The sequence below is a fragment of the Stenella coeruleoalba genome (assembly GCF_951394435.1).
Source record: "Stenella coeruleoalba genome assembly, chromosome: 1".
In the NCBI taxonomy this organism is placed as follows: Eukaryota; Metazoa; Chordata; class Mammalia; order Artiodactyla; family Delphinidae; genus Stenella; species Stenella coeruleoalba.
In genome coordinates this window covers 7,629,798-7,657,012 of record NC_137169.1, presented here as the reverse complement: position 1 = coordinate 7,657,012, position 27,215 = coordinate 7,629,798, and the positions used below count along the sequence as shown (strand labels likewise).

At 39.9% G+C, this 27,215-nt stretch overlaps 1 protein-coding gene across 4 annotated transcripts in view; it reads right to left on the bottom strand.

Moving 5' to 3' along the window:
* UBE4B (ubiquitination factor E4B) overlaps nucleotides 1–27,215 on the bottom strand; it is a 111,215-nt gene that overhangs the window by 49,639 nt on the left and 34,361 nt on the right. For 3 of the 4 annotated variants that reach the window (XM_079946267.1, XM_079946265.1, XM_079946266.1), the window contains 8 exons: nucleotides 25,839–25,974; nucleotides 19,274–19,361; nucleotides 18,078–18,222; nucleotides 16,122–16,350; nucleotides 7,472–7,613; nucleotides 5,869–5,969; nucleotides 4,762–4,876; nucleotides 944–1,027 (listed from right to left, as the gene is read on the bottom strand). In XM_079946267.1, the coding sequence (XP_079802393.1) occupies nucleotides 944–1,027; nucleotides 4,762–4,876; nucleotides 5,869–5,969; nucleotides 7,472–7,613; nucleotides 16,122–16,350; nucleotides 18,078–18,222; nucleotides 19,274–19,361; nucleotides 25,839–25,974 (1,040 nt within the window). Of the gene's footprint in view, nucleotides 1–943; nucleotides 1,028–4,761; nucleotides 4,877–5,868; nucleotides 5,970–7,471; nucleotides 7,614–14,381; nucleotides 14,526–15,240; nucleotides 15,658–16,121; nucleotides 16,351–18,077; nucleotides 18,223–19,273; nucleotides 19,362–25,838; nucleotides 25,975–27,215 lie in introns of all 4 variants that reach the window. The other variant, XM_079946268.1, reaches the window with a different exon arrangement.

Below are 27,215 nucleotides of genomic sequence, written 5' to 3'. Positions count from 1 at the left end.
CCTGGGTCCTCTGTGTATGTCACACTTGAGGCGCTCAGGAAGCAGTGAATTAATGGTAAGATGGAATCAAGTTAGCAGAATGAGTAAAAGGAACATGGGCAGCAAAACATCAATTTAACCAAGGCTTCAATTTACACAAGGTCGTGTTTATACAGAGTCAACTAATTTCATGTTTTGATATTTTTCCTTCATACTTTTAGAATGAAAAATATTCAGTAATACTTCAAAGTATTTTTCTCCCAAAATTTTAAAGAAGCAAGGTCAGAGAAGAAAACAGCCTCTTATTTTCTTTCTGGTTCCAATATTTTCACAACTCGGAAGACCCTTGGTGAGAATCTAGCCAATAGTTCTGTTCACAATTTATGCTTCCTCTAAGTGCCTGGAGGAGCTGAGCAAATTTGTGTTTTCCAAGTAAAGCCTGAAGTGAAGTGTACAGCCTCAGGAAACGGGGAAGATGAACAAGAAAAGCACTGTGCAATTTTCTGTGCAAAGTCACTATGTAAAGACAAAATTGTATTCCTTTTCTTAATCTAACTCTGCCTTCTTTATTTGCATCTGTCACAGTTCTTTTTTTTGTTTTGTTTTGTTTTAAATTAACAAAATTTCACCCCAAATATGGTATGCTCATTGCTAGGACAATCAAGAAGGAGACCACCAATGATTATTGTTTTCATAAGCTATAGAATAAGGCAAAGTACATTTTAATGACTGTATCACTGACTCCTGTCTAAGGCTCGGATGGTGAAATATGTACCGCGCTGCTAACTGTCTTCACTGATGCATCTCACTGCACACCAAACACTCTGCACGGCCAACACAATGATTTCATGTTTTAAGTTTGAAAACAAGGCTGATCATGGACCTGAAAGAAAAGTGTATGTTAAAATCATCTGGAAGAAAAACATCTGCTGAATGTGTTACAAGGAAAAGAATAAAGTTTTACCATGAGGGGGTATTTAAAGTAGTCGCTGTCGAGGGAGCACTCTTTGGCAGCGAGAGCCAGGCCTTGTAAAATGGGGATAAAGATCTACAAGAAAAAAAAATCAGAAATATAAGTTACAGAAAATTTAAGAACAGGAGGCATGTCAAATAAAGTGCCGAATCTGCAAAGTCCAGGCACTTGCACTGCTTGCCCAAGGAAAAGCTGTTTTGCATACACAGGAGCCTAGAATCCAGCCACAGGGTGTTGCTTTGTCCTTTCACAAGGCTGACCGTAAAGTAAGGCAGCTGAATTCTCCAGAAGTAATAGGTTTTGGTGAACCCTAAAACTCTGACAAGACTCCCCGTGATTCAACAGAAACTCACAGATGTGGAGCCTGCTGCAGGACTCTCCCGGGCTCCTTGCTCTAATCAAATAAATTACTCTAACCTGCATATCACAGCAACGAGTATGTTTCTGATTACCAAGCACCTATAACCTGTAAAGAAATTGGACTAAATGTTCCAATATCTGCTCAATTCTATTAACGTTTTAAGAAATTTTTTGTTGCCACCCCTACACCTACACCTTTAATTCTTTCCATCTTTCCTCGTTTACTTCGAAGAGAACAAAAAAAATAGACCAATAATGGATATTATTAGTATCTTAACTTGAATTATGTAGAACAAAGAGATGGCTGGTAAATGTTGAAACTGAAAAAGAAAACTTCATCAGGATGCCTTACCTCCATATGTGGTGTGATTAGTACAACAACCTGATGTCAGGGCCTAAGGGCACTCAAATTTACGTTTACAAGCTCACCATTAATATCAGGGCACAGGAACACTGCAGAATCTGCTCAGCACAGCTCATGTTTAAACTTCACAGTGTACTCACTGAGCAGCACATTTAGGGAGTTGGTTGGGATTCAAGACTAATAACATTAAGCTGAGAATGTTGTAAACAACAGCTGACAGTCTGAATGCCAACAAGTTGAAAAAGGGAGTGTTCTAAAAAGCTACTAGAAAACCTGAAAAATTCTCTTTCCTACTAATTTCATCCCATCGTATGGAACACCTCTGTCATTTAAGGAGCACAGTATTAAAAAGGTGCCCTGCATTACAAAGTGTATTAGAGTGTCTTGAGATATCAACACAGCTCTTGAAGAGATCCTTCTAGTTCTCGCAACCCAAGCAATCAGGGTAGAAGTAATGTGCTTTCGTAAGCTAGCTAAAAATGGAGAGGAAATGCTTAGGTGTAGGGGTGGGAGATGCCCAAACTGCAATCGAGGGAAAAACAGTAGTTCCAGAATCAACAAAAGATAAATTTCACAATTGATCATCTAGAAAAATCTCTTAAGCATTTTTTTCAGGAACGCTATAAAGTAAAACTTCTTTAGAGTTACCCTGTTTTGCAAGTAGGGTTTAAATTATAATAAGCAGACAAAATATTACTAAACATAATACTTTTCAAATATCGAACATTATACTGTTTGTGTGACTTACACGTTTTTAAAATAATTTTATTTTCAAATAAATACCTCCCAGCACCGATAAAAACTGCTCCAAGTGTTCATCTCCAATTCTAAATTCTAACTACTATTTATTGCTGTTTATTTATCTATGAACATCTCAAACTTTAATTAAAGGAAGACTGAAATTTCACTCAAAAGATTTAATCATTCAAATCTGCCACATTCTTAAGACAAAAGGTAAAATGCTGTTTTTCAGTTCAGCAACTCCACTGCACTCATCATTTCTCTTGAGGAAACATGGTGACACGTAAGAAAAGACAAGGGATCAGAATTCTGTGATTAAAAATAAACAGATAGGGCTTCCCTGGTGGCGCAGTGGTTGGGAGTCCGCCTGACAACGCAGCGGACACAGGTTCGAGCCCTGGTCCGGGAGGATCCCACATGCTGTGGAGCAACAAAGTCCGTGCACCACAACTACTGAAGCCCGCGTGCCTAAAGCCCATGCTCCACAACAAGAGAAGCCACCGCACTGAGAAGCCCGCGCACCACAACGAAGAGTAGCTCCCACTGGCATCAACTAGAGAAAGCCCACGCACAGCAACGAAGACCTAACGCAGCCAAAAAATAAATAAGGTGAAATAAATAAATTTAAAATATAAAAACAAAAAAACACACATAGAGGTCATTTCATAGCCTCTATGTAAGTTTCTTTATGAATAAAATAGGCATAACGTACTTTTTTAGCTGATCTCCAGGCTTTCATACAGGTAAAGCTACTCTGGTTCCTCAAGTGATGTCTTTTTGAGTAGAAGTATTCTACTTTATGTATATTATACATATAATATAGTGTATCACTTAAACCTTACAAGACAGTTATATATTTTCATCAGAGTTCACTTAATTTTCTAGAGAAGAAAAGCTCACTATAATGCCTAAAATATTCCTATAAGTCAGTAAGACCATCATCTAAGATGAGCAGTTGATAAATTCCAAATACAGAATACACAACACTCACTGACTGGGATTTTCACTCCTGGATGCTTCTTTTACTAATATTTTGAAAACTGCTGAAAACACAGTTTCTGAGAATTCAAAGGCCTCAATATGAACAGTTAAAAATAATATTAGGTATAAAAACAGATTAGGGATCTCCCTGGTGGCTCAGTGGTTAAGAATCTGCCTGCCAATGCAGGGGACACGGGTTCGAGCCCTGGTCCAGGAAGATCCCACATGCCGCAGAGCAACTAAGCCCATGCACCACAACTACTGAGACTGCACTCTAGAGCCCATGAGCCACAACTAGTGAGCCCACGCACTGCAACTATTGAAGCCCGTGTGCTGCAACTACTGAAGCCCGCATGCCTAGAGCCAATGCTCCGCAACAAGAGAAGCCACTGCAATGAGAAGCCTGCGCACCACAATGAAGAGTAGCCCTCGTTCGCCAAAATTAGAGAAAGTCCGTGCATAGCAAGGAAGACCCAAAGCAGCCATAAATAAAAAAACAGAGTTTTTAAAAAAATAGATGAAAAGGAATCATATCATTTGTAGCTATTGCCTCTATTATTCTTTCTAGAAACAAAAAAAGAGATTATCAACAAATTGTAAGAAAATGTCATTAGCATCCTTTCATCATGGGAAATAGCTGTGTTAAAGTTGTTGTGGCAAAGTGCTTACTTTACAACACAGGCCACAGAACAGTAATCAAAATTCATGCCAAGGTTTTACCTTGGAAGAAATCTTTAAGACTAACTTTTTTAGTTGTTATTATTATTATTAAGCTTTATTATTAAATATTACATATCTGCATTTTCACTTGCCTTTACACAATGGGATATCAAAAATGTATGGATACTTAATGAATGAAGTAATCAGTAAGATCTGAGACTTCATTCCCGGTCTAGTGGTGAGAAGACAATGGTTTTATGTGACCTGCAAACTGCAGCTGAGCTAATTTGGTCTTTGATTTATTAATCTCCTTTTTGTAAACTCAGAGAACTAATTTTCAACACTACTTATCTGGCAAATGTATATCACGTCTTATGCTACCTCTTGGTAGTGTGTTAAGAGCTTCTTAAAATCAAAGACAGGGCCTTATATTTCTTCTACTCTCCCAAAGCACTTAGCACAGACCATGTTTAAAATACCTGATGCTTGACTGATTAGTTGAAATGTACACATGATTTGAACAATGCAGCTGTCAATCTGATTTCCTCAGGACAGGAATCTCGGGGAGCTCTCTCTGAGCAAATGACATGCGCATGTTCAAATTCAGGAACCAAAGTTTTCAATATATGGTGTCTTTAGAAATCTACCTCGGCAGGGAAGCTCCTAATCCAGCAGTTCCAGTAGCAAACGCACAAAACCTTACCTGCTTGAACACTTCTTCATCCTGGTGAGTGGTTCTCACCAGTTCTTGAATAAAGCCGTATGGGAGATTCCTACACAGCATGTACGGCACCAGGAAGGACGGCTGCTGCAGGGACCTGCAGACCCACGAAAGTCAAGGGCTCTGATGAATCAACTTGTCACCGTGTAACAACAGAACATACAGAATGTCATGTAGCTGACAATCACAGGTCAAGCTTCAAATTTCCCAAATAATCCACACAACAGTCAATCGTTTTAGGCAAAAGATCACCTTTCTCATTGTTAAGATAATCACTTCGGGGGCTTTTCAGTGAGAAACTATAGAAAGTTTGAAAGGATCCATCTTTGCCTCCATATAGCCCTTGAAAAATAAAGCATTAGAAAAACCAAAGTATTATATGTCTCTTTTACTTATTTATTTATGCCTCATCCAATGGGGGAAAAAAAGATTAGCAGTGGCTGAAGACTTTTTTAAGTTCTTATTAATTTTAACCATGGAACAGTGTGTAAGTTTTAGTACATGTGCATCATTTTCCTTTTTTTTTTTTTCCTGACAAATTTCAAAAATGGTTATGGTAAGATCATCCAGAATGAATAAATCTTGAACTTTGTCATTTTTCCTTTAGATGTTTTTTCACAAGAGAAATGAAATACAGAAATACTCTTTTATTAAACTTGAAACCTTTATGGGACCCTCTGAACAAAAATTAATAATGTAGTACCCTTCGGGTGATTCCCATGTTACCTATTCCACCACTATTCTTTATTATTGAATAATAGAAATTGATTATACGATACATGGACAGTGATGATCTACACATTTTTTTCAAGTATCTATACTGCTTTCAAGTAGCTGCTTTTAAACTGAATTACTAATTTGCTGCCCTGATGTCAACATATTTCAACCACAGTCTATCTCAATAAACCACACAGAGTGTTTTATTTTCATAGTATTTTAGAGAAAGAAAGGGACCTCAGAAACCATCTAGTCAACCACTCATTTCATGGGTAAGGAAGTGAGTTATCCAACGTGGTGCAGAATGGCTGGGCAGCCTGATGGAGAGGGCCCTCTCCCTGCTAACAGCAAGCACATATTGGTTTTTCATACCTTGGTTGTGTGAGGGACCCTTGTAGTACTAATGCAGTATGGGATATGCACTGTGAGCGGATGTTGCTCAGAAGCTGGCTGACTGCTGGCTGGCTGCACATCTGCAAAGAAAGGTAGAGGTTAGGTCTACAAAGACAAACAAAATAATCCCATACAGTTGAAAACTGACAAGAGTCAGAAGAGATCAATCTGAAGGAAATGGCACCCTTTTCTCTTCCTTTACCGATGATGAACAAACTAGAGTAACTGTATCATCCAAGTATAATGTCTCCGCTAAAATCTACAATTAGAGAAGAGAGAAGCAGAAGCTGCAGGTGACCACGTGGGGATTTCAGAGATATGCCCACTCTCTTTGATTTTGCTAAGGTTAAGTGCAGCAAACCCCAAGAAGCCCTTCACAAATATGAAGCTAACAGGTTGACAACCGGATTAGTTTCCAATGGAAAACCAGAACTAGAAAATGAAATTGGGGTGGTGGGGATAAATTGGGAGATTGGGATTGACATATACACACTACTATATATACAATAGATAACTAATAAGGACCTACTGAATAGCACAGGGGAACTCTACTTAGTACTCTGCAACGGCCTGTATGGGAAAAGAATCTTAAAAAAAAAAAAGAGTGGATATTTGTATATGTATAACTGATTCACTTTGCTGTGTACCTGAAACTAACACAACATTGTAAATAACTATACTCCAATAAAAACTTAAAAAAAAAAATGAAATAGGAATGAAATGTGATAATAATAAAGTAACTCAGCATGAAATAGAAGAAAAAGTGCAGCTTGCTGAGTTTAAACCCAGTTTTGCAATTTATTATTTATGTGATTCTGGACAATTACAGGTATCCCTCGCTTTTTGAAAGTTCACTTTACGCCACTTGGCTTTTAGGAAAGACCGAGGTTAGTATGTACTTGATCTCTCTGAGGTTCATTTGCTTATTAACACAACGGAAAAAAATAATACTTATACCACACAGGACCACACTGGACTAATGAACAACTGTGAGAATGAGACCTAGCCAAGTGTCTGGCAGTCTAGGCGCTCCATAAATGTTGGTTATTATGATTACGACAGACTAGGAGAGAAATCATCAGGGCCGTGTAAGTCGCTGGTGGCAGTGGCACTTGGCCCTGTCACTTCTTCCCTCTACTAGGATGTGAGTTCCATGAGGACTGGGATCCTCGTCTGTCTGGTTCACTAATCCACCCCCAGCTTCTAACACAGTGCCTGACCCATAGTAGATGCTCAATAACCACTTTACTGATTGAATACATGAGTGAATGCTCATTAGGGGGTCAAAAACCAATTATTTATCCACCACATAACCAGGTTTTTGTGGGGGTTTTAAAATGAATCCATTTCGGGCTTCCCTGGTGGCGCAGTGGTTGAGAGTCCACCTGCCGATGCAGGGGACACGGGTTAGTGCCCCGGTCCAGGAGGATCCCACGTGCCGTGGAGCGGCTGGGCCCGTGAGCCATGGCCGCTGAGCCTGCGCGTCCGGAGCCTATGCTCCACAAACGGGAGAGGCCACAGCAGTGAGAGGCCCATGTACTGAAGAAAAAAAAAAAAAAAAAAAGAATCCATTTCATGTTACCTTCGGTGCTTTTTTTTCCTCTATTCCAACTCGGTCAAAACACTCGATGAGGTAGTTCAGCATATCTGTCTCTTTGCACGTCTCAATGGTGAAATGGTCGCTGTAGGAATCCCAAGTACTTGCCCCACCAGAGGCTCCAAAACTTTGGAGAAAAGAAGAATGGATGATTTTTAGCTGTTCTCAATAAATCACGTTTGATAGAGTTCGCACTTCTGCAGAAAGCCCGTTAGGGTCCCCACGCCCAGAACAAAGCACAGACACCCATGCAGCCGAGGCTGGAGCAGACTGCTTGTTTCACCTGCTCCAAGTCCAACAATAGCAATTTTTAGTAAACATTTTATTGACCTAAGAAGAAAGTCTGTCCAGAAACCCAACATCTTATCTCCTTGGGAACAGCACCTTACAAAACCAGGAGGACTCTAAGAATTGCTACTGAGCACTGGGCATTTGAAGGGATACCACACGTATGTAAATCCAACTGGCCAGCTGCAATTAGGCAGGCTTGGAGGTTAAAGCCAACCTACGCTATTACGTAATCGAAGTCTTTAGGAGGGAAGTTACAAGGGACTAACAAAACATCCCTCTTCCTAACTTCTAGCACAGATCTTAAAAGCCTTCATCCAGCATTCGGCAACAGGACCAGGGCTTAGGAAAACCGTCCAGTTAGAAGGAGACACGAAAAATATGTTACAAACACAAATTTTCCAAAATGTTTGGCAAAAGGGACAAAGTAGTATAGTGAAAACAAAACAAAAACCTTGCACTAGGAGTATCCAAACTTGCGTTCTATTCCCATCCCTACTGCTTACTTGTTACCTGAACCCAGAACTTCATCTCATCTGCAGTGAGGGTTCAATAAAATCATGTGGAGGTGCTTTGTAAAATATAAGCAGGATACAACGTGAGGCACTGTTATTATTAGTAACAACTATTCCCTGAGACCATTATCACAAGGGTTAGGTGTTAGGAAATCAAAGTTTAGATTAACCATCAATAGGTCAAATACCAAATCTGATGTTTAACTCACAAATTTGATAAGACATAAAAGATACAAAAAGATTAATCATGGCATAGGAAGAGGTCAGGAATTATGAAATGAAGACAAATGAAAAAATATAAACTTAGCAAAAAAAAAAAAAATTTACATGTGAAAGATGATAAAGGCGGGGAAGAATATCAGGAACTTGAGATACCCATCCCTACTTCAGCCTGGGGCAGAGAGGAGCTAGAAACTAAAAGAAGAATTAAGATATTAATGATACGTTATGCAGATAGATGCATAGATACACAAAAGTAATTTTGGAATATATACATAACTGACCTTAGAATTTTAGAAGAATACACATAATTGACCTTGGAATGAAAGTATGATATTAGAGTATTTCAATTTAAAAAGATGAAAACAATAGCAAGGCTTTAAATCCAAGGCTCTCAGGCCAGAGTCTCGTAAACCTGAATTCTTACAACTTACTTACTACATAGGTCTGACAGAAGGGAAGGGAGGAGGGGAGGCTGAGAAGCAGTCAAAGGCACAAGGCACGGCTTCCCTGGTGGCGCAGTGGTTGAGAATCTGCCTGCTAATGCAGGGGACACGGGTTCGAGCCCTGGTCTGGGAAGATCCCACATGCCGCGCAGCAACTAGGCCCGTGGGCCACAACTACTGAGCCTGCGCGTCTGGAGCCTGTGCTCCGCAACAAGACAGGCCGCAACAATGAGAGGCCCACGCACCGCGATGAAGAGTGGCCCCTGCTTGCCACAACTAGAGAAAGCCCTCGCACAGAAACGAAGACCCAACACAGCCCAAAATAAATAAATATATTAAAAAAAAAAAAAAAAGCACAAGGCAGCCAACGCCCTCCTGACTGGGCAGGTAATGGAGCCACCCACAAAGTGCCTCACCAGAGACAAAGATGGGCAGCCCAGGGTGGGACACCTCAAAAAACCAAAAACAATTCTTGTGTCTTCACACCACTTAAATTTTGGACTACAGTTCATGCTATGGTAAGATCTGTTATCTGTTAATTGACCTGACAACAGAAAGATGAGGACTGTAATGAAGCAAAGGAAAAAAACAAAACAAAACATAAGAACAAAACTGAAAAACCCACCCATAAATATAAGTAGTGTGGTGAATCCCCAGAAGGAGACAGGGGAGAAAGATATTTGGCTTTACCTGCCACGATCCCGCTCTCAAGCTATCTGCTATCCCTCCCTCTTCCATCTGAGGTTAGTGACTCAGGGACTATATTCACTGCACTTCCCAAAGATGAAATTTGCTAACACAGGCTTATAACTATACACAGTTAAGGTTAAAGTCCCTTTGAAAAGCTCTCACAGATGACACTGAAAATAGATCTTCCTCGTGTTTAAAATGAAGTATTTAAACTATACATTTCCTTGATAATAAGCCCCATCTTTCTCACATTTTTACACCTCTGGAATGGAAAGCATCTGATATTTGATGCCAATAGGTCCTTGCCAGTTGCAAGGAGTCAGTCTGATGCTGTGCCTGTGAACGACTGTGGGAAGTCAACGCGCTTAGCTGGTGGCTGCTGATGCACTGACACTGGGTTCCATTCTCAGCCAAAATGTCCCCTTTCATTTTAACTTAGATCTGAACACCTCAAAGTCAACCGAAATGCCTTCACGAACATTTCGCAAAGGCATGAAAAATGACAGGGTGTGTACGAGACCGCCAGGCAAGGCAACGAGAGACACTCAGAATGTATAAGAGAAGTTTCAAAGATAAAAGACGTTGATGTATGCTGTGATCATCTGTCAGAGACCAAACAACACTTCCAAGTGACTTTCAAGAGAAGAGAAAGAAAGAAAGAAAAGAAACGTAAGTTTAACTAAACAGAAAACATAGAATAAACCCTAGTGTTCGTCAATATGCTTCCAAATTATAAGATCAGTGCTAAGGGTGCCGAAGTAGGTCATGAGCACAGGTATGCAAAGCGGCCAGTGTCACCAGGGATGTGCATGATTGCCAGTGGTCAAAACCGGTTTATAAGGATCTCTAGGTTTGAACTCAAAGAGCTGAACTCAAATTTTGAATGTGATACTGAAGGAGCAAGGGGTGTACAGTTTATATACATTAAATTTATGCTATCAATGGACATTTTTAACTGTTTTAAAATAGTATTTCATTTTTTTCCTGAAGAAGTTGTTATGAAATTCATGATGCTTTTACAACCGTAACATGGAATGTGACACTGGAAATATGTCATGTTTAAGTCCTAAGAGTATCTATAAAATTATACCTCCCTTGGGAGAACATGTGAACCATTTTCTGATAACGACATCAACAATCCAACTGAATAATTTAATTACTTCACATATTGGAAATACAGCTGAATCCTTCTGAAAACACAATGAAAATATTTCTGGGGATTTATACATGCATCAGATCTGTGCAAATTGAGTCCCATTTTAAATGTACCAAGAAAACTTGTTTCTTAAAAGGATTCCATCGCAGTTTCCGTTCTTCTATTATGGGAATAATCACCCTATTTTATTACTTTTTTAGATGCAGACTTTGGAATGGTATATTTTCTAGATGCAAGGCAAAGGCAGAGCTGGGCAGGGTCAAGCCATGTAAATTCCCTGAACAAATGTCTGCACTGTCGAAGGTCCTGGGGACAGTACACTGAATCAAACAGATAAAGACCTTGTTATATGCCAACTACATTACAGAGAGAAGACAATTAAAAACAAAAATAGTATAGAAGTGCTTTAAGTGCTATGAAGGAAAAGAAAGGCAGAGTATGGGTGACAGAAAGGGGCAGGAAGAGTGTGTGAGTGTGAATGTGAGTGTGTGTGTGTGTGTACATGTGGGATGCACTGTCTTGCAGGCCAGGGTGAGAGGCTTTGGGTCTTACTCTGTGGGAGAAGGGAAATCACTGGAGGGTTTGGGGGACAGACATGGCAGAAAGATTTCCTTTCGACCATCTCTGTTGCTTCATCTCCAAATAGTGATGGTCAGCAGAAATAAGAGGGGAAAGGTCAATGTTTTCCCCTATTTGCTAGTTTTCTCTTTCTCTATTCACATAGGCTCAGGACTTGCAAGATTTGATCTCCTTCACTGAAATATCTGAGCAGTGAGAAGAAGAACCCAATAAACGAAAGAAAAACTTCTTTCTAGTCCTCAACTTCCTAGGAAACAATCAGAAAATGTTTCCGCAGAATAATTCCTTTGTTATATTTATTACAAAGATAACTCTCACTTCACTCATTTCCATTCCTGCAGGAAGTAGTTCCTTATAATTCTTATAGCTTTTTTCACAGAGCACTACGAAACAGTCTAGAAGGAATGTTTTTGCCTTTCTTAAATTAACCCTTATTATCACCACTATAAATAATTAACATAGGAATGTATGTCCTAACTACTTCACAAAAGATGTACAACCCATCGATTCCACTGGGCAAGCACAAAGGGAGACAGAAACAAGCCCCCTTGACTGCTGCTTCTATGACATTGATCTTACCAGGCGAGAAGTGGGTGTTAAAAGTGCTTACTTCAAAGTAAATAAAATTCTAAGATCAATTAGAAAAGGGGAAAGAAAAAAACTCTTCACCAACTGCCCAAATTAATCAGATTTTTCTGCTACTTCTTGGTTCTGACACTACGTGCATTCTCAAGTTCTTCTCTATTTGTTTAATCAGTTATATATGAATACGCCCTGTCCTTCTACATTCTTTTTGATATAGATTCTGATATAGATTCAGAATCTGTAATTTCTAAAACCTGGACAGATCAGATTTCATTTGAACAGCCAGCAAAGGACCTGCCAGCTGACTGGAGTGGAATTTTGTAATTAAGGAGTAAAATGTTGGCACTTTCTTGCCAAGGAACTGAGTAGATGTGTAAACTCTGGGCAGCGAAATAACTCGTAAGGAATGAGAACAACGCAAGTCCCACTGGGCAAAGATGGAGAAGCCAGAGGCAGCTGGGTATGGTGGGAGGAATGTGAGTTCTGGACTCAGGCTCTGCCTCGTACTAGTTGTGTGACTAACCTCCCTGTACCCACGTTTCCTGGCAGTAACTAGGAGCGATGCTGTGAGGATTCGAGTGATAACGTAGGTTGAGAGCTGACACAGTACCCGGCAGGTGATGCTCATAACTATTCGCAGCTACGAGTACATAATCGGTAAGATTTATTTCTCCTTATCAAGTCTAGATCTGAGACAAGGTTGGGATGTTATAAGTCTAGAGCGGAGTCAGTGAAAGCAGCGTACAATTCTGGTATCTTTGTTAGAGGAAGCTGGGATTCAACAGGCCCGGGAGAGACAGCGTTTCTCCCACAGATAGCTTACAGTAAAACAGATAATAAAGCACTTTTTTCAGGTACAGAAATTGATTCCTGACAAGGATGTCTGCTGCATTACTATCGTCATGGATGAGGACTTTATCTACATGAAAAAGACACTTCTATCTGTGGGAAATTTACTTGAGAAACAGTGATACAACGTTCAACCTAATACAAATATTGACCTTCCTGAATCAATATTCGACATTGCACCAACACCCCTCTCTCTTTATATACCCTCTAATGATTCTTCTGAACACCGACGAATTGAATGCAGTGTACCTCACTCCTACGGCTGTCTCTATTTATAGCCTGGAGCTATTTTTGAACACTGCTGGGCACAAATATCAACTTGGTACAGAGGAAACTTCAATTTAAGAGCAAAATTGTAAGACAATGAGTGGGAGGGTTAGAAAGACGGGGCTATATTTTCTTGTTCAAAGTCACCTAGAAGACCCAAGCGGTCTCTTTCACTCGGTTTTCAGGGGTGAACATTCAGCAACATCATGAGCCATGCTTTAGCCTCTGCTGCCATTCCACAGGCCGTCTAAACAGATACGGTTTGGCTTTACCAAGGCCAAGGAGGTGAATGATTAGCAAAATTTAAGATTAGAAGTGAAAGCAGCGGGACTTCCCTGGTGGCGCAGTGGTTAAGAATCCGCCTGCCAATGCAGGGGACACGGGTTCGAGCCCTGGTCCAGGAAGATCCCACATGCCGCAGATCAACTACGCCCGTGTGCCACAACTACTGAGCCTACGCTCTAGAGCCCGTGAGCCACAACTACTGAGCCTGCGTGCCACAACTACTGAAGCCTGCAAGCCTAGAGCCCATGCTCCGCAACAAGAGAAGCCACCACAATGAGAAGTCCGCAAGCGGCAATGAAGAATAGCCCCCGCTTGCTGCAACTAGAGAAAGCCAGAATGCAGCAATGAAGACCCAACACAGCCAACAATAAATAAATAAAATTTAAAACATTTATTGAAAGAAAAAAAAAAAAAGAAGTGAAAGCAGCATCACAGTTGTACCAGACAGTATGACCCCACATGCTCTTCAGTGGACTGCCCGGAGGGAGCTGGAGGGACACACTCACACACACACACTCACACACACACACAAGTTCCAGCCCCTCTGCCATTCCTAACTAGCAGCAATCCATGCAACTGTACATAAGAGAACATGCCTCCCAGAGTAGATTTTGCTCACACCTGGCAGCTCCTAAGAATACTCTTCCAACAGATAAATGGAGGGCCTCTCATTTTAGATCTTAGGGTGGGTGAACTGAATGATGACTGATCTTTAATCTTTGATCTTAACGATGACTGATCCTGTTCATGTTCTTGACAAATGATTACATGTAAGTTTTTCTCCAAACTTGTCAGGCAACAACTATGAAATTTTTTTCTGTGTACCACTTTACCCCATGAGAAGGTCCTAATGCTTTAGTACATGCAAAGTTTCTCACATCTTGACTTTTCAGGCCACCTGGAGTCATTTGACCCTATCCTGTTTGGATTCAAAGCACACCTCTAATTAAGACTTATAAAAGTTAGTTTCTAAGCACCTAGGCACATGCAGGGGTAAGACTCCATTCCTCTGATACCTGGACCCAAACTGGACACAAGAAAACTCATCACCACCACCACCACCTTCATCATCACCATCATCATCATCTTCTTCTCCATCTTCATCACTACTGTCCCCAGAAAGTGCGAGGAAGAGGAAGGAGAAAGGACTGTCGTACATACTACCGTAACAAAAGCAAAAAAAGTCATCAGGGAACAAAGGAAAACAGAGAGGAGGAAAGCTTTTACAATTGCTGGCCTTTTAATGAAATCTTACGCTACAAGTTTTGTCTACTGACATGCAGAAAAATAATTCACCTAAATTATATAAAGGCATAGGAACCCTTGAGGGGTGGAGGGCGCGGATTAATGGAGTCACGATACTGCTTCTTTCTAAGGGGCTGAAAACAAAGTGTCAAGGCATAACCACTTGCCAGAGGTAAGGGATCTGCTCCCTCAACCCCTTGGTCTGACTGTATTTCAACTATGATTAGCAACAGTACGAAACGTGGAAAAGTGGTCCTGTGAGCCCCAACTCTCAAATACAAGCTGGCCAGTCTCTGAAATTCATTTGTCAGGAGGCATGACATGTGCACTCGATTTCAAACACCAAGTGACTTCTTTTTATTTTGTACAGGAAGGAGGAAGAGTGAGGGGGAAGAAGGGAAGAAAGGGTCTCACCATCAAGCAACCCATACTTTCTGATGTGACTGAAGCCTGGCTGGGCGTGGACTCGGGGCACGAGTCTACCGAACCAGTTAGACACGCGGGTTAATGACCCCAAACAGAGAAACACAGGTAACCGAGGTCAGTGCCACACGACAGTTCTTCCAAACCGTGTTAATCTCCTCTCCCTGCACTGCAAACACGCACCCGACTCTCCTGCTGCATAGATACCTAGGAGAGCTCCTTAGGGAGGAGGGCCGTCTGCTCATGGCACCCGCACCGGATGAGGCGGACAGTAAAGGTGGCCCCGCGCCGGTGGGTCTCTGTCGGGAGGAGCTGGCGGGCACGGCTTGAGGGCTACTAGCTGGGGTGGGCAGGCCTGGGGAGCTCGACAGGATGGAGCTGCCCGAGGACCGCGGGGCAGGAGAAGATGACGACCCCCAGGGGTGGGTGACAGTGTAGGGCCGGTACCGCGGAGACGAGGGCTGGCTTCCCGCAGGTGTCCCTGCAGCTGCGCCGTGAGGACTGAGGGAAGCGGGAGGAGTGGACGCCTGGCTGGCTGCCCGGGACGGGGGGGCCAGAGGCAGACTCATCATTGGCACAGAGCTCCAGACACTCATGCTGGGAGCTGGGCTAGTCTCATAGAGGCTAAACGAGTTGAGAAAGGGAGGAAAGGAGAGAAAATTGAAGAAAAGCTTGAGATAAATAACTAAAATGGAAAATATCATGTTTTTAAAGAATAGTATAATTGCACTTCATATCTCTAAGCGTTCAAGTATAGAGATCTTTTAGAGACTCACCTAAATAACTGTAAGTAGACTGCCGCACTGATTTAGAGGCTATACTTATAATATGAGAAAGCCTTCTTTCCAGAGAATAATATACTATACACAGTCATTTGTTCCTAAAACTTAACTTACCAGTAGCCTAACCATGGAAAGCCACAGAGACCCAAGTGGAAGAGACAATATCTCCTCAATGAGTCAATCCATCCCCCAAACACAATACATGTCATAATCTGCATGACAGGCCCACAAATGAACATTCCCTTCTCTTACATACTTCCTGGCTATTTTACCACCAATGACATGTGCAAAAAGAACCACACCGACCTAGATAAAGAGCTGGCACCGAAGGAACCCACGCTGCAGAACATGGGGCTTGTTCCTGGATTGGAGCCGGTATTTAGCATGAGATTTCTGTCTGGTGACCGAGCTGCCGCTGCAATTGGCTGGGATGTGGCTGTCAGACTGGCAAATGGGTTTTCATCTCTAGTCTGAGTGGACATCATTAGCACTTCCATTAAAATCTGGCCAATCAAGTCCTTAAAATCAGAGAACACTGTTGGAAAGGCAGAATAAAGAAGAGGTTACACATGGTTCTTCATACACACAGTCCTTGAATAAGCCAAAGTGAACCAGAGAAGTTCGATGTGGTATCTTGGGTTGGATTCTGGAACAGTAGAAGGACGTCAGTAGAAAACCTGGTGAAATCCAAATAAGGTCTGGAGTTTAGTGAACAGTAAGATCTTAGTCCTGACAAATATACTATGGTTATGTAAGATGTTAACATTAGGGAAAACTGCGTGAAGTGTATATAGGAACTCCCTGCACTATCTCTAGAACTTTTGGTAAATCTAAAATTATTCCAAAACAGAAAGCTTATCAGAAAAAAAACAAAAAAGAACTGGCGCCCAGCTGATGAGAGTCACTGCTGATATATATTAACTATAAAAAGAAGCTACTCCCAACTACAGAGGTTAGTTTATCACACTAGAAATGCAAACTGGGTTACTATTTCTTCACCTCTGTATGTTTATATAGTTAAACTGTTAAGTACAAAGTTCAAAGTATTTTATGAAGGGTCTAATATTTAGTCACCACCTGCCTTTCTGGAGCAGACTCTTGTCTTCTAGCTTCCTTCTTATTCTTTGCAGCTCCCAACTGCTTTACTGTAGGTCTTTAGATATATTTTAAATATTACTAAATAAATAAAATGTCTAACCCATGTAAATCTTATCTGATTTGTTATTAAAAATTACCACTTATATATGTACTGGACAGATTTAAGAATCTTAACAGTTACAATAATTACAAGTGGCAGGGTTTTGAAACTCATGGTTGCTAAGCTCATCTCTATAACCAGAGTTAAGAAGATCTCAGTGAAGTCAGAAGTAAACTGTCCATCCACCAGGAACACAGAGGACTCATGTGTGTGGGGGTGTGTGTGGGGGTGTGTGTGCGCGCGCGCACGCATGTCTGTCATGGAAGACAAGCAGCAGAGAAAAGGGAATGCAATCTCCTTGATGTTCATTCACTCATTTAAAATGTATCTACTGAGGGATTATTAAGTGCAGGCACTGGGAATACATCAGTGAGCAAAACAGACAAAAATTCCTGCCATCAGGGAGGTTATATACTAGTGATACGTAGAAGAACACTCTGGCGCACTTCCCCTCCCTCTTCTGTTCTCGAAATGACTGCTGTAGAGAAAAGTGAGTGTGCCCTGTAATGCTGGTATCTTGCTAAGAGTTTTATTACTTTGCTGTAAGTGTGGTTTAGTGTAGCCTCTTAAAATAGAATCCTGTAAACACTGCAAAATATCAACATGTGCTATCTTGCTAAGCAGTTTAATCAAGCCGATTTACTCCACTGTCTCCATATGACCCGGGAGGCACTTACAGCAGGCATAGGCCATCCAGAGCGCCTCTCGCAGGATCCCCGGAGACTACCCAGTATACTCCTGCCCAGAGTATAAGAGGCACTAATGCTCTCTCTAAGCACCTTCTTACTGCAAAGGAAAAAACTTCAACCCTGAGACAGTAGAGACCATTAACTTATTTATACGGTTTTCTTTTAGAGAAATCAAAAAAGTAAAAAAAATAATTTATCAATAAGATAGGTGGAAAGTAGCCAAACAGCAGTGTCCTCATCAAGAAGTATCCCTGTAATCAAAAATACAACTGCAAAGCAAGACAATGAATGTGGATAGGAGGGAAAGACAAAAGATTTTTCATCCTGGTTTTCTATTAAGGGCTCTGAAATAAGACAGCTGAGCTTGATTCCTACCTTCTTTTGGGTTCTGCTTAAATTGTGCAGAAAGAGAAGAAAGAAAGATGACATCTCTGTCCCGGTCCTTCCAGGAGACACGGAAGATCTTACAGACCAGCTGTAAGGCCTGTTCTTCAGACACTTCAGAACCTGATGAAGGCTCCTTGTGAGGAAGAAGATTTGAGGGTTAATTTCAAGTAGTAGGAGGTGTGAGTTAGACTTTAATAGAAATACCTAATTCTGATTTAATTTTTTACAAATGAGGATATTTTAGAAATGCATAAAACTATTCACCTACTGATTTAGGGAAAAATAAACTTGCTACTATGACTTCAAGGTTACAACATGTAGGTCTCACGAGCTTACAACGGAAGTCTATGGGGTGGGTGGAGTATAAACCAGCAGGATTGTTATCAGGAATTGCCAAGGAAGACAGTGATAAAGGATGTACATATATCCCATTTATTTACTTTTCTGAATGCTAGAAGACCAGGTTGACATTCTAGGTATACAACCAATTTTTCTCTAGAAATGTTTCCAGAATTCAATGTTTTTCACTACTTTCCATCACAGAAAGTATCATATATGAAATAACTTTGTAAACACTCAAAACCTATACAAAATAAAGCACTGCACCACCAGGAGGCTACGGCCCAGCTTCTAATAATGTTGCTGAACACCAATAATTTACTGAACAGAAAGTGATGCAATTATCTCTACCAGTTCTACACCATGACACACACCAAAAACCCAAAAAATCCTTTTTCTAAATATAGGGAACTAAGGCTCAGATGATAACAAAATATAAAAGCCTCCTGCTTCCTCACATTCTTGCTTCAATTCCCAGTCATTTCCCTCAGAATACAACCAAAGATGTGATGACCTACTTGCTTAAGCAATTAAAGACAGAAAAAAATTCAAATTAGCTCTAAATTATTTGCTAACATTTACTGAAAAAAACATGGACCTGAAACAAAGATAACTGAAGGATTTTTATCAGGTAAAAGGACTGAGTTATACTTCCACTAATAAGGGTGATCAAGGCTACCCACTTTTCCTGAAAAAAGTAAAAGAAAAAACCCAGTCAACTAAATAGGATCTGCTGGTTTGGGGTGGCATTCTCTCATGGACTTTACAGATACAAGACATGAAGCAGTGTTTATTTATATTACCTGTAACTAAAAACAGAAGCAAGGGCTTCATCTCTTACCAACCTTATCGCTGAGGCTCCTTTTTTCTCTTCGGTCATTTTCATCAACTTCCATATTTTCAATTCCTGAATCCACATCCACCTGGGACATGCTTTAAGTATAAAAGACAATCAGTCTTTCACCTTAGATAAATCCACCCAATGTCATAGCTACTGGTTGAGGAAAAGTTTTTGTTTTTTGTGGTTTTTTTTTTTGGCCGTGCCACATGGCTTAAAGGACCTTAGTTCCCCGACCAGGGATTCAACCTGTGCCCTCAGCACTGAAAGCACCAAGTCCTAACCATGGGACCTCCAGGGAATTCCCTGGGGAAAAGTTTTAAACTATCAATCAAAATCAGTCAGGAAAGCAAAATAATAAAGGTTCATCTTTTTTCTCATTAATTTTTAAGAGCTCTTCATATATTAGGATATAAACATTCTATCATTCTTGTTGAAAATATTTTTCCCAAGTTGTCATTTCCTTAGGCTCACTTTCAAAAATAATAATAATATTGTTGGAAATATTTTCCTCGAGTTGTTATTTTCTTAGGCTCACTTTCAAAAACAAAAATTAAGAGCAGGTTTTCTATACATACTATTTCTAAATGATATACAATCAATCAGAGCCTGATTACAAAATCTGGTGAAGTACATATATTATTTCCCCCACATTAAATAACTGTCCCAGCACCACTTATTGAAAAGACCATCCTTTTCAACACCAATATGAAATCACCTACGTCATACATCCAACTGTCATACGTGTGCAGGTCTCCTTCTGGATACTCATTGCTGTTCCATTAGACAATCTGTCTGTCCCTGAGCCAATACCACTGTGTTGTACTTACTACGACTTCACAATAAACCTTGCTATATGCTAGGTCAACGCCTCTACCTTATTCTTCTACCTCAGGAGAGTCTTGGCCATTCTTGGCCCTTTGCTTCCACATGTACTTAAGAATCAGCTTGACGGGTTCCTTAAAACTCCTGTTGGGATTTTGACTAGAATTTCACTGACTCTATAGATCAAATTGGGAAGAAAAGACCTCATTATGTTACTGATCTATCCATGGACAAGGTACCTCTCTCCAAGTATTTAAGGTCTTCTTTCAATAAACTTTGATAATTTTCTCCCTAAGTCTTCCACTTCTTTTGCTAAATTTATCCTTAGGCACCATATATATATATATATATATATATATATTTTTTTTTTTGGCTGTGTTGGGTCTTTGCTGCTGCGTGCGGGCTTTCTCTAGTTGTGACAAGGGGGGGCTACTCTTTGTTGTGGTGCGCGGCCTTCTCATTGCGGTGGCTTCTCTTGTTGCGGAGCATGGACTCTAGGCGTGCGGGCTTGCTTCAGTAGTTGTGGCTCACGGGCTCTAGAGCCCACGCTCAGTAGTTGTGGCGCACAGGCGTAGTTGTTCCACAGCATGTGGGATCTTCCCGGACCAGGGCTCGAACCCGTGTCCCTTGCATTGGGAGGCGGATTCTTAACCACTGCGCCACCAGGGAAGGCCAGCACCAAATATTTTTAAATAAAATTGTGAATGGGCCTTTTTAAAAGTTAAGTTTTCTAATTTGTTGCGAGTACATAGTAATGTAACTGACTTTAGACACAGACCTCTTATAAGCTACTTGTTTACTTATACACTGGGCTTATAAGGCAATCATTTTATCTCCAAATAATAACTGTTTTGTTTCTTTCACTCCAATCCTAACTTGCTTTACTGCAGTGGGTAGGATCCCATGTTGAATAGAAGCAGAAACAGCACTCATCCTTTTTTTATTCCTGATTTTAAAGAGAATGCTTCTAATTTCTTACCACTGAGTATGAGAGCTGCTGTGGTTTTTTGGTAGATGTCCTTTATATTAGTGAGAATAAGAGGCTATGTTGTAGTAACACATACACTCTGCGATCTTAGAGGCTTCACACTATAAGGGTTTGTTTCTTGCCTCCGCAAAGTTTGACGAGTGAAGCAACCTTACGCCATCTTTAATCTATGCCGTCTGCAATATACAGCCTCCAAGGTCACTAGAGCAAGAGAAGAGAGGGATGGAGGAGGATCATCGGCTCAACTGCCTTCAGCTGAAAGTGACACATGTCACTTCCATTCACAAGTCTACTGGACAGAACTAGTTAATTGGCCCCAATCTAATGGCAAAGGAGACTGGAAAGGCAGGGGAGCCTGTGGAATATTTGGTGAACTCTGTCTCTGCCCTACAGTTTAAGGATACAACTTTCTGTCTCCTGTTTGCTAAGATTTTTACCATGAATCAATGTTGAATTGTATCAAACCTTTGCAACTTCCAAGATTATATGGCTTTTCTATTTAATATATAATGTAGTGAATAATATTTATAGATTTTCTAATGTTAAAGCACCTTTGCATTCTTAAGATAAACCCAAGTTGGTCATGTTATATTATTTTTTTTAACTAATCTTTTAGTTATAATATACAGAAATGTGCATACATGATGTGTTTGGCTGAATAGTTTCACAAAGGAAACATACTAATGTAACCGACACCCAGATCAAGCAACAGAACATTACCAGCACCCCAAAAGTCCCCCTCATGACCCTTTCAATCACTACTACGCTAGCCCACAGTAACTGCTCTCCTGGCATCTAGCCCCATAGATGTTTTGTCTTCTTTTTATGTGCTGCAGTATTTGATTTGCCAATATCTTCAGACTTTTGCAAATATGTTCATAAGCATGATTACCACGTAATTAATTTTCTTCTTTTACGTTATTCTTGTCTGGTTTTGTACATTAAGGTCATATTAGTCTCGTAAACTGATTTGGTAAGTTTAAAAATTACCTGAAAAATGTGTGTAAAGTTGGAATGCTGGAGTTACCTATAAAATCATATAAGAAACGTGCTTTCTTTGGAAAATTTTAAAATACTGATTCAATTTATTTCACGTTTTTTTGATTATTCAGGTTCTCTCTTTTTTCTTGAGGCAATTTTGGGAGAATGTGTTTTTCTAGGAATTTGATTTTCATCCAAATTTTGAAATTTATGTGCATCCTGCATATTTACATTTTTTGCAGAATTCTTTTTCAGTAACAAGTATTACTGAGTGCCCGTTCTATGCAGGCATTGTTCCAGGTGGCTGAGATGCCAACAAACAAACAGACAAAAAAATCCCTGCATCATGGAGCTCCATTCTAGTTAAAGGGAGAAAGATAATAAACAATAAACAAAGCATATAGTATATGATAAATGCTATGGAAAAATTAAAGAAAACAGAGCAGGAAAAAGGCAATTGAGAGGGCAGGGCTTTCCCCCTTTTAAATGGGGTGACCTCACTGAAATGCTATCTGGGCAAAAATATGAAGGAGGTTAGCCATGCACATATCCAGAGGAAAAGTATTCCAAGAAAAGGGGTTTTATTCCCAATATTTATTTATATTCTTTTTCCATTTTTCATTTTTAATGTATTACATATAGCTTTATATTCTCTTTAAGAAGCACATTAGCTGCAACACACAAATGATGATATGTAATATTTGTTATTGTTCAGTTCTAGATACTTCCAAATTTCCATTACGATTTCTTCTTTGACTTGTATTTAGAAGCATGATCTGTTTTTAAAATTTCCAAATTCATGATGGGTTTTTAAAAGATTTTTTTACCTTATATAATTATCTAAGCTAATGTCAGAAAACGTGATCTGTATGATTCTGACTCCTGAAACCTCTGGGTCAATGGATTTTATCAGAAAAGAATGTGTATTCTCCAACTGCAGAGTGCCAAATTCTGTATCTTTCAATTTGATCAAACTTGTTAGCTGTGTTGTTTAATTTGTCCATATGCTTACTGATGTTTATTCTCTTTGCTCTATTGATGACTGAAGAAGACATGTTAAAAACCTCCCATTATGATTATGTCTGTGTCAATTTCCTCTAGTTCTATCAAGATTTGCCTTATTTCATGTTGCTATTACATTACTAAGTGCATATACTTTGGAAACTGTTATATCCTACTGGTAAACTAAACACTTATCACTGTACAGTGCTTATTTCTAGTAATACTTTGTGGCAAAGTCTAATTTATTAATATACTTTCCCCAATTTTCTTTTGTTTAGTATTTTTGCCCGGTATATATTTTTCCCTTTCTTTTATTTTCAAACTTTCTCTAACCTAATGTTTCAGGTATGCCTTCAGTAAACAAGAATAAAGCTGTGTTCTATTTTGTTTTTAATCCAACCTGACGTTTCACTGTGATTTACTGTGATTACTGACGTATTTTCATTTCTTTTAACCATCTTATTTTGTGCTGTTTGCCTTTTTTAAAATCTGTGTTTCTTTCTTCCCTTTCTTTGAATTGACTTAAACCCCCTCCCTACCCACCCCAATTCCATATTTTCCCTTTGCTGGTTTGAAAATAAACTCTTTCTATTCTTTCAGTGGTTACCCTTGAAACTTCATCAAGTATTCTTAACTCAAAATCTAAAAGTTGGCCACTGTCTTCACCCCTCTCCCAAGCATACAGATCACTCCCCTTCCGGCTTACCTGCCACTGCTGTTCAGTATGTTAGATCTACCTGATGATCTACTTCTCTCCCCTATACTATTTCATAAACTGTTATTACTGTCTTACACCATCAGTGTTTAGGGTTACCACATATTTAATATTTTCTTGACTCATCTTTCCTTCTTGCATCTCAGACATTAGTCCTGAGACCATTTTCCTTCGTCTTAAACTGCATCTGTTAAAAGTTCGGGTCTTCTGGTGGCAGACTATCAGGTTGTTCTAGTTTGTTTTTTAAATCTATAAATGTCTTTATTTCACCCCTGCTCTTAAAAGATAGTTCCACAAGGGCACATAATTCCCAGCTGACAGTTACTTTCTCTCAGCACTTAATGCTACTTCCACCATCCTCTGGCCTCCATCACTGAGACATCTATCTAACTATTGTTCTTTTGTAGATAATCTCTCATTTCTCTCCGGCTGCTTTAAGCGTCTTTGTCTTTGGTGTTCTGCAATTTTACTATAAAATGTCTGGATATGAATTTCTCTTTGTTTAATCTGCTCGTGAGTTGTTGGGCTTCCTGATCTGAGGATTCATAACATTTATCAACTCCAGAAAAATCCTCAGCCATTTATCTTTTTGATAATGGCTTCCAAACCAGCAGAGGAAAAAACATGGAATAAGGAGAAGGGTGGGGAATCTCCCAGTCTGCCTATTCTCTCCTTTTGACATTTCTATTAGATATATATTGGATCTGTGTCCTCTATATTTCTAAATACCCTTCGTATTTTTCAGTTCTTTTTCTCTTTGTGGTACACCCTGGATAAGTTCTTCAGCTCTATCATTCCATTTGTTAATTTCTCTTTAGTTATTTTAATCCACTGTTTATTATTTTCATTTCTAGAAATTCTATTTGGTTCTTTTTCAAATGTGCTTGGTTGTTTTTATAGTTGCTTATACCTTATTCATATTTTCCATACTCTTAAACTTATTTAAACATACAAATTTTACATTCTGTATTTGATCATTCCAAACCCCAAAAACATCACGGTGAATAATTCTGTTTTTACTGATTCTACAGACTCTTCTTACTCATGGTGGCTTTTTCTAGCGTGCTTTAATTTTTGACCATCAGTTCATATTTCTCGGAAATTTTTCTAAGGACATTTTCTAAAGACTTGGATGATTTATGTTTATATCTGCTAGATGCCTAAAGACACTAAAGAGTCCATTGTCTATGACAGTTCTTAGCCTGAGATTTTTCAGACTACCACGATAGTGTAAATTTAGGTTCTAAACCCATGTGAAAGTTGCCCACTGGCCAAGAAATTGCAGAGTTGACTTGATTTTTAAAAATTCATCCACTCAGAGCAAAGGTAATAAGAACACAATTGTTTTTACACTATGGGGTTGATTTTTTTCTACTTGATCTTCTTCCTGGAAGTGTAGTCCTTTCTGAATTCTTGCCTAATGCGGGGTAACCCCTGACCTGGCTCCTCACCCCAACCCACCAAGTGCACGACACCCCAGTATCCTAACACACACAGAAAATGGTATCTGTCTGGCCCACTGACATAAACAGAGGGGGCTGCTTGAGGGCAAAGGAGCCAGGCCCTGGAGGTCTGGCTGCCCAAGGAGTACTCAACCCTTCAGCGACTCTGTTATCTTGTCACAGCACACCTGCAACACAGGAAGGCTCTGCTCCAAGACACCCTGATCCTCATGGAGCTCCTAGAATATGGGGCTTACCTGCCTATACCCTTCCAAACTTTTAAAATTTCACCAAGCAGTAAATCTTTGCAGAAATTTTTAGGGGCTGACCTATGCTTGCCAACTTTGCATTTACAAAATAAAGACATTAAAAAAATTTTTTTTACCACCTATACCATTATTTCATAAAAGACATTCCAACACCAAAAACAAAAAAAGGTATACAGAACATTTCAGAATAAAACAAAGACCTTTCAATTTATTATATTTAGCTCTGATTTGCTAAGGACTGCCATGGATCTCTGGGCTGGCATTTGAGACCACTGGACTAGAGATTAAAGTGAATGGATCTTTCCCTTTCCAACAACAAAGCAGCTTACTGGAAAACTGGCTTACTTTACCTTTTTTCACAAGAGACTCCATCGATATCCATGCTCTGGGAACGTGAGAGAGACTGAGATTGTGTTTCAAGGCTATTGGAGGGCGAGCTGCTGAGAGAACTGACTCCTTCACTGCTCTGGCTTCGATGGGCTACTCCTAACCAGAAGAGACATGAAAGGTGAAGTCTCATGTGAGATAACGTCAAAGCTATTTGTAACGGCCACAGTAAACACACAGAATCGGCATTCACACCATCATTACAGTTGGCAACCGAGGACTTTCTATCAGAATATTACACTGAAGGTTGAAGGAACATTAAAATCATAGGAATGTTAGCAAGAAATCATAATTTATCAACAGATATCACATGAGGTCAGTTACAGAGCTACGTCTGATACCTAAAACTAACTCATCACCTTCTCTTTCACTAATTCAAACTATGGTCCCTGAGTACAAATCAGCTTCCAAGACAGTCCAGAAATATCCTTGAAATGTACCAAAAATAAGATACCTTAGTGAATGGATAGAGAGACAGACAGATGGAGAGATGTATGATAAAACAAATACAGTAAAATGTTAATAGTAGAATCTAGGTGATGCGTATATAAGCATTTGCTGCAAAATTCTTTCTACTTCTCTGTATGCTTAGAATTTTCATAATAAGATGTCGAATAGATCCATCTAAGCCATGTCCTTAAATACAGATCAATCCATTTATTAACTGAAGATCTTATCTTGTGATAGTTTGGGGAAAACAAAAATCCTGACATCATCCTTGCCCTCACAGAGACCACAGTGTAGTGAACCACCGCCAGGTACACAGGGACACAGTGTTTCTAGTAATGTCTTCAAAACCATCTTTTTCATAGAATTTTAAAAATTACTTTAACTCTATGAATATCTTTCTATAAAAAAGAAAAGTTTACCCAGGCATTTTCAAGTACTTAAAAAATATATACCTATGTTGCTGAAAGGAAAATGGCTCATATATTTTAAAAAGCAAGACAACACAATTTGAGTTATCACTTGTAGCTGAAACAACTATCAAGTGGAGGAAACTTTAACCCTCCCAGCATCCCAAGAAAATCCACTTGCCACCCTTTCAAGTCTCTCTTCGTTGAACACTTTATCCATGCCCGACAGCAGGTTTTAACATGGACCTGTTTGGTTTTTTTTTTTAATTTTTAATTTTTTTTTGGCTGTGCTGGGTCTTTGTCGCTGCGCACGGGCCCTCTCTAGTTGCGGCGAGCGGGGGCTACTCTTTGTTGCGGTGCGTGGGCTCCTCATTGCTGTGGCTTCTCTGGTTGCAGAGCACGGGCTCTAGAGTGTGTGGACTTCAGTAGCTGCAGCATGCAGGCTCAGTAGTTGCGGTGTGTGGGTTCTAGGGCACGCGGGCT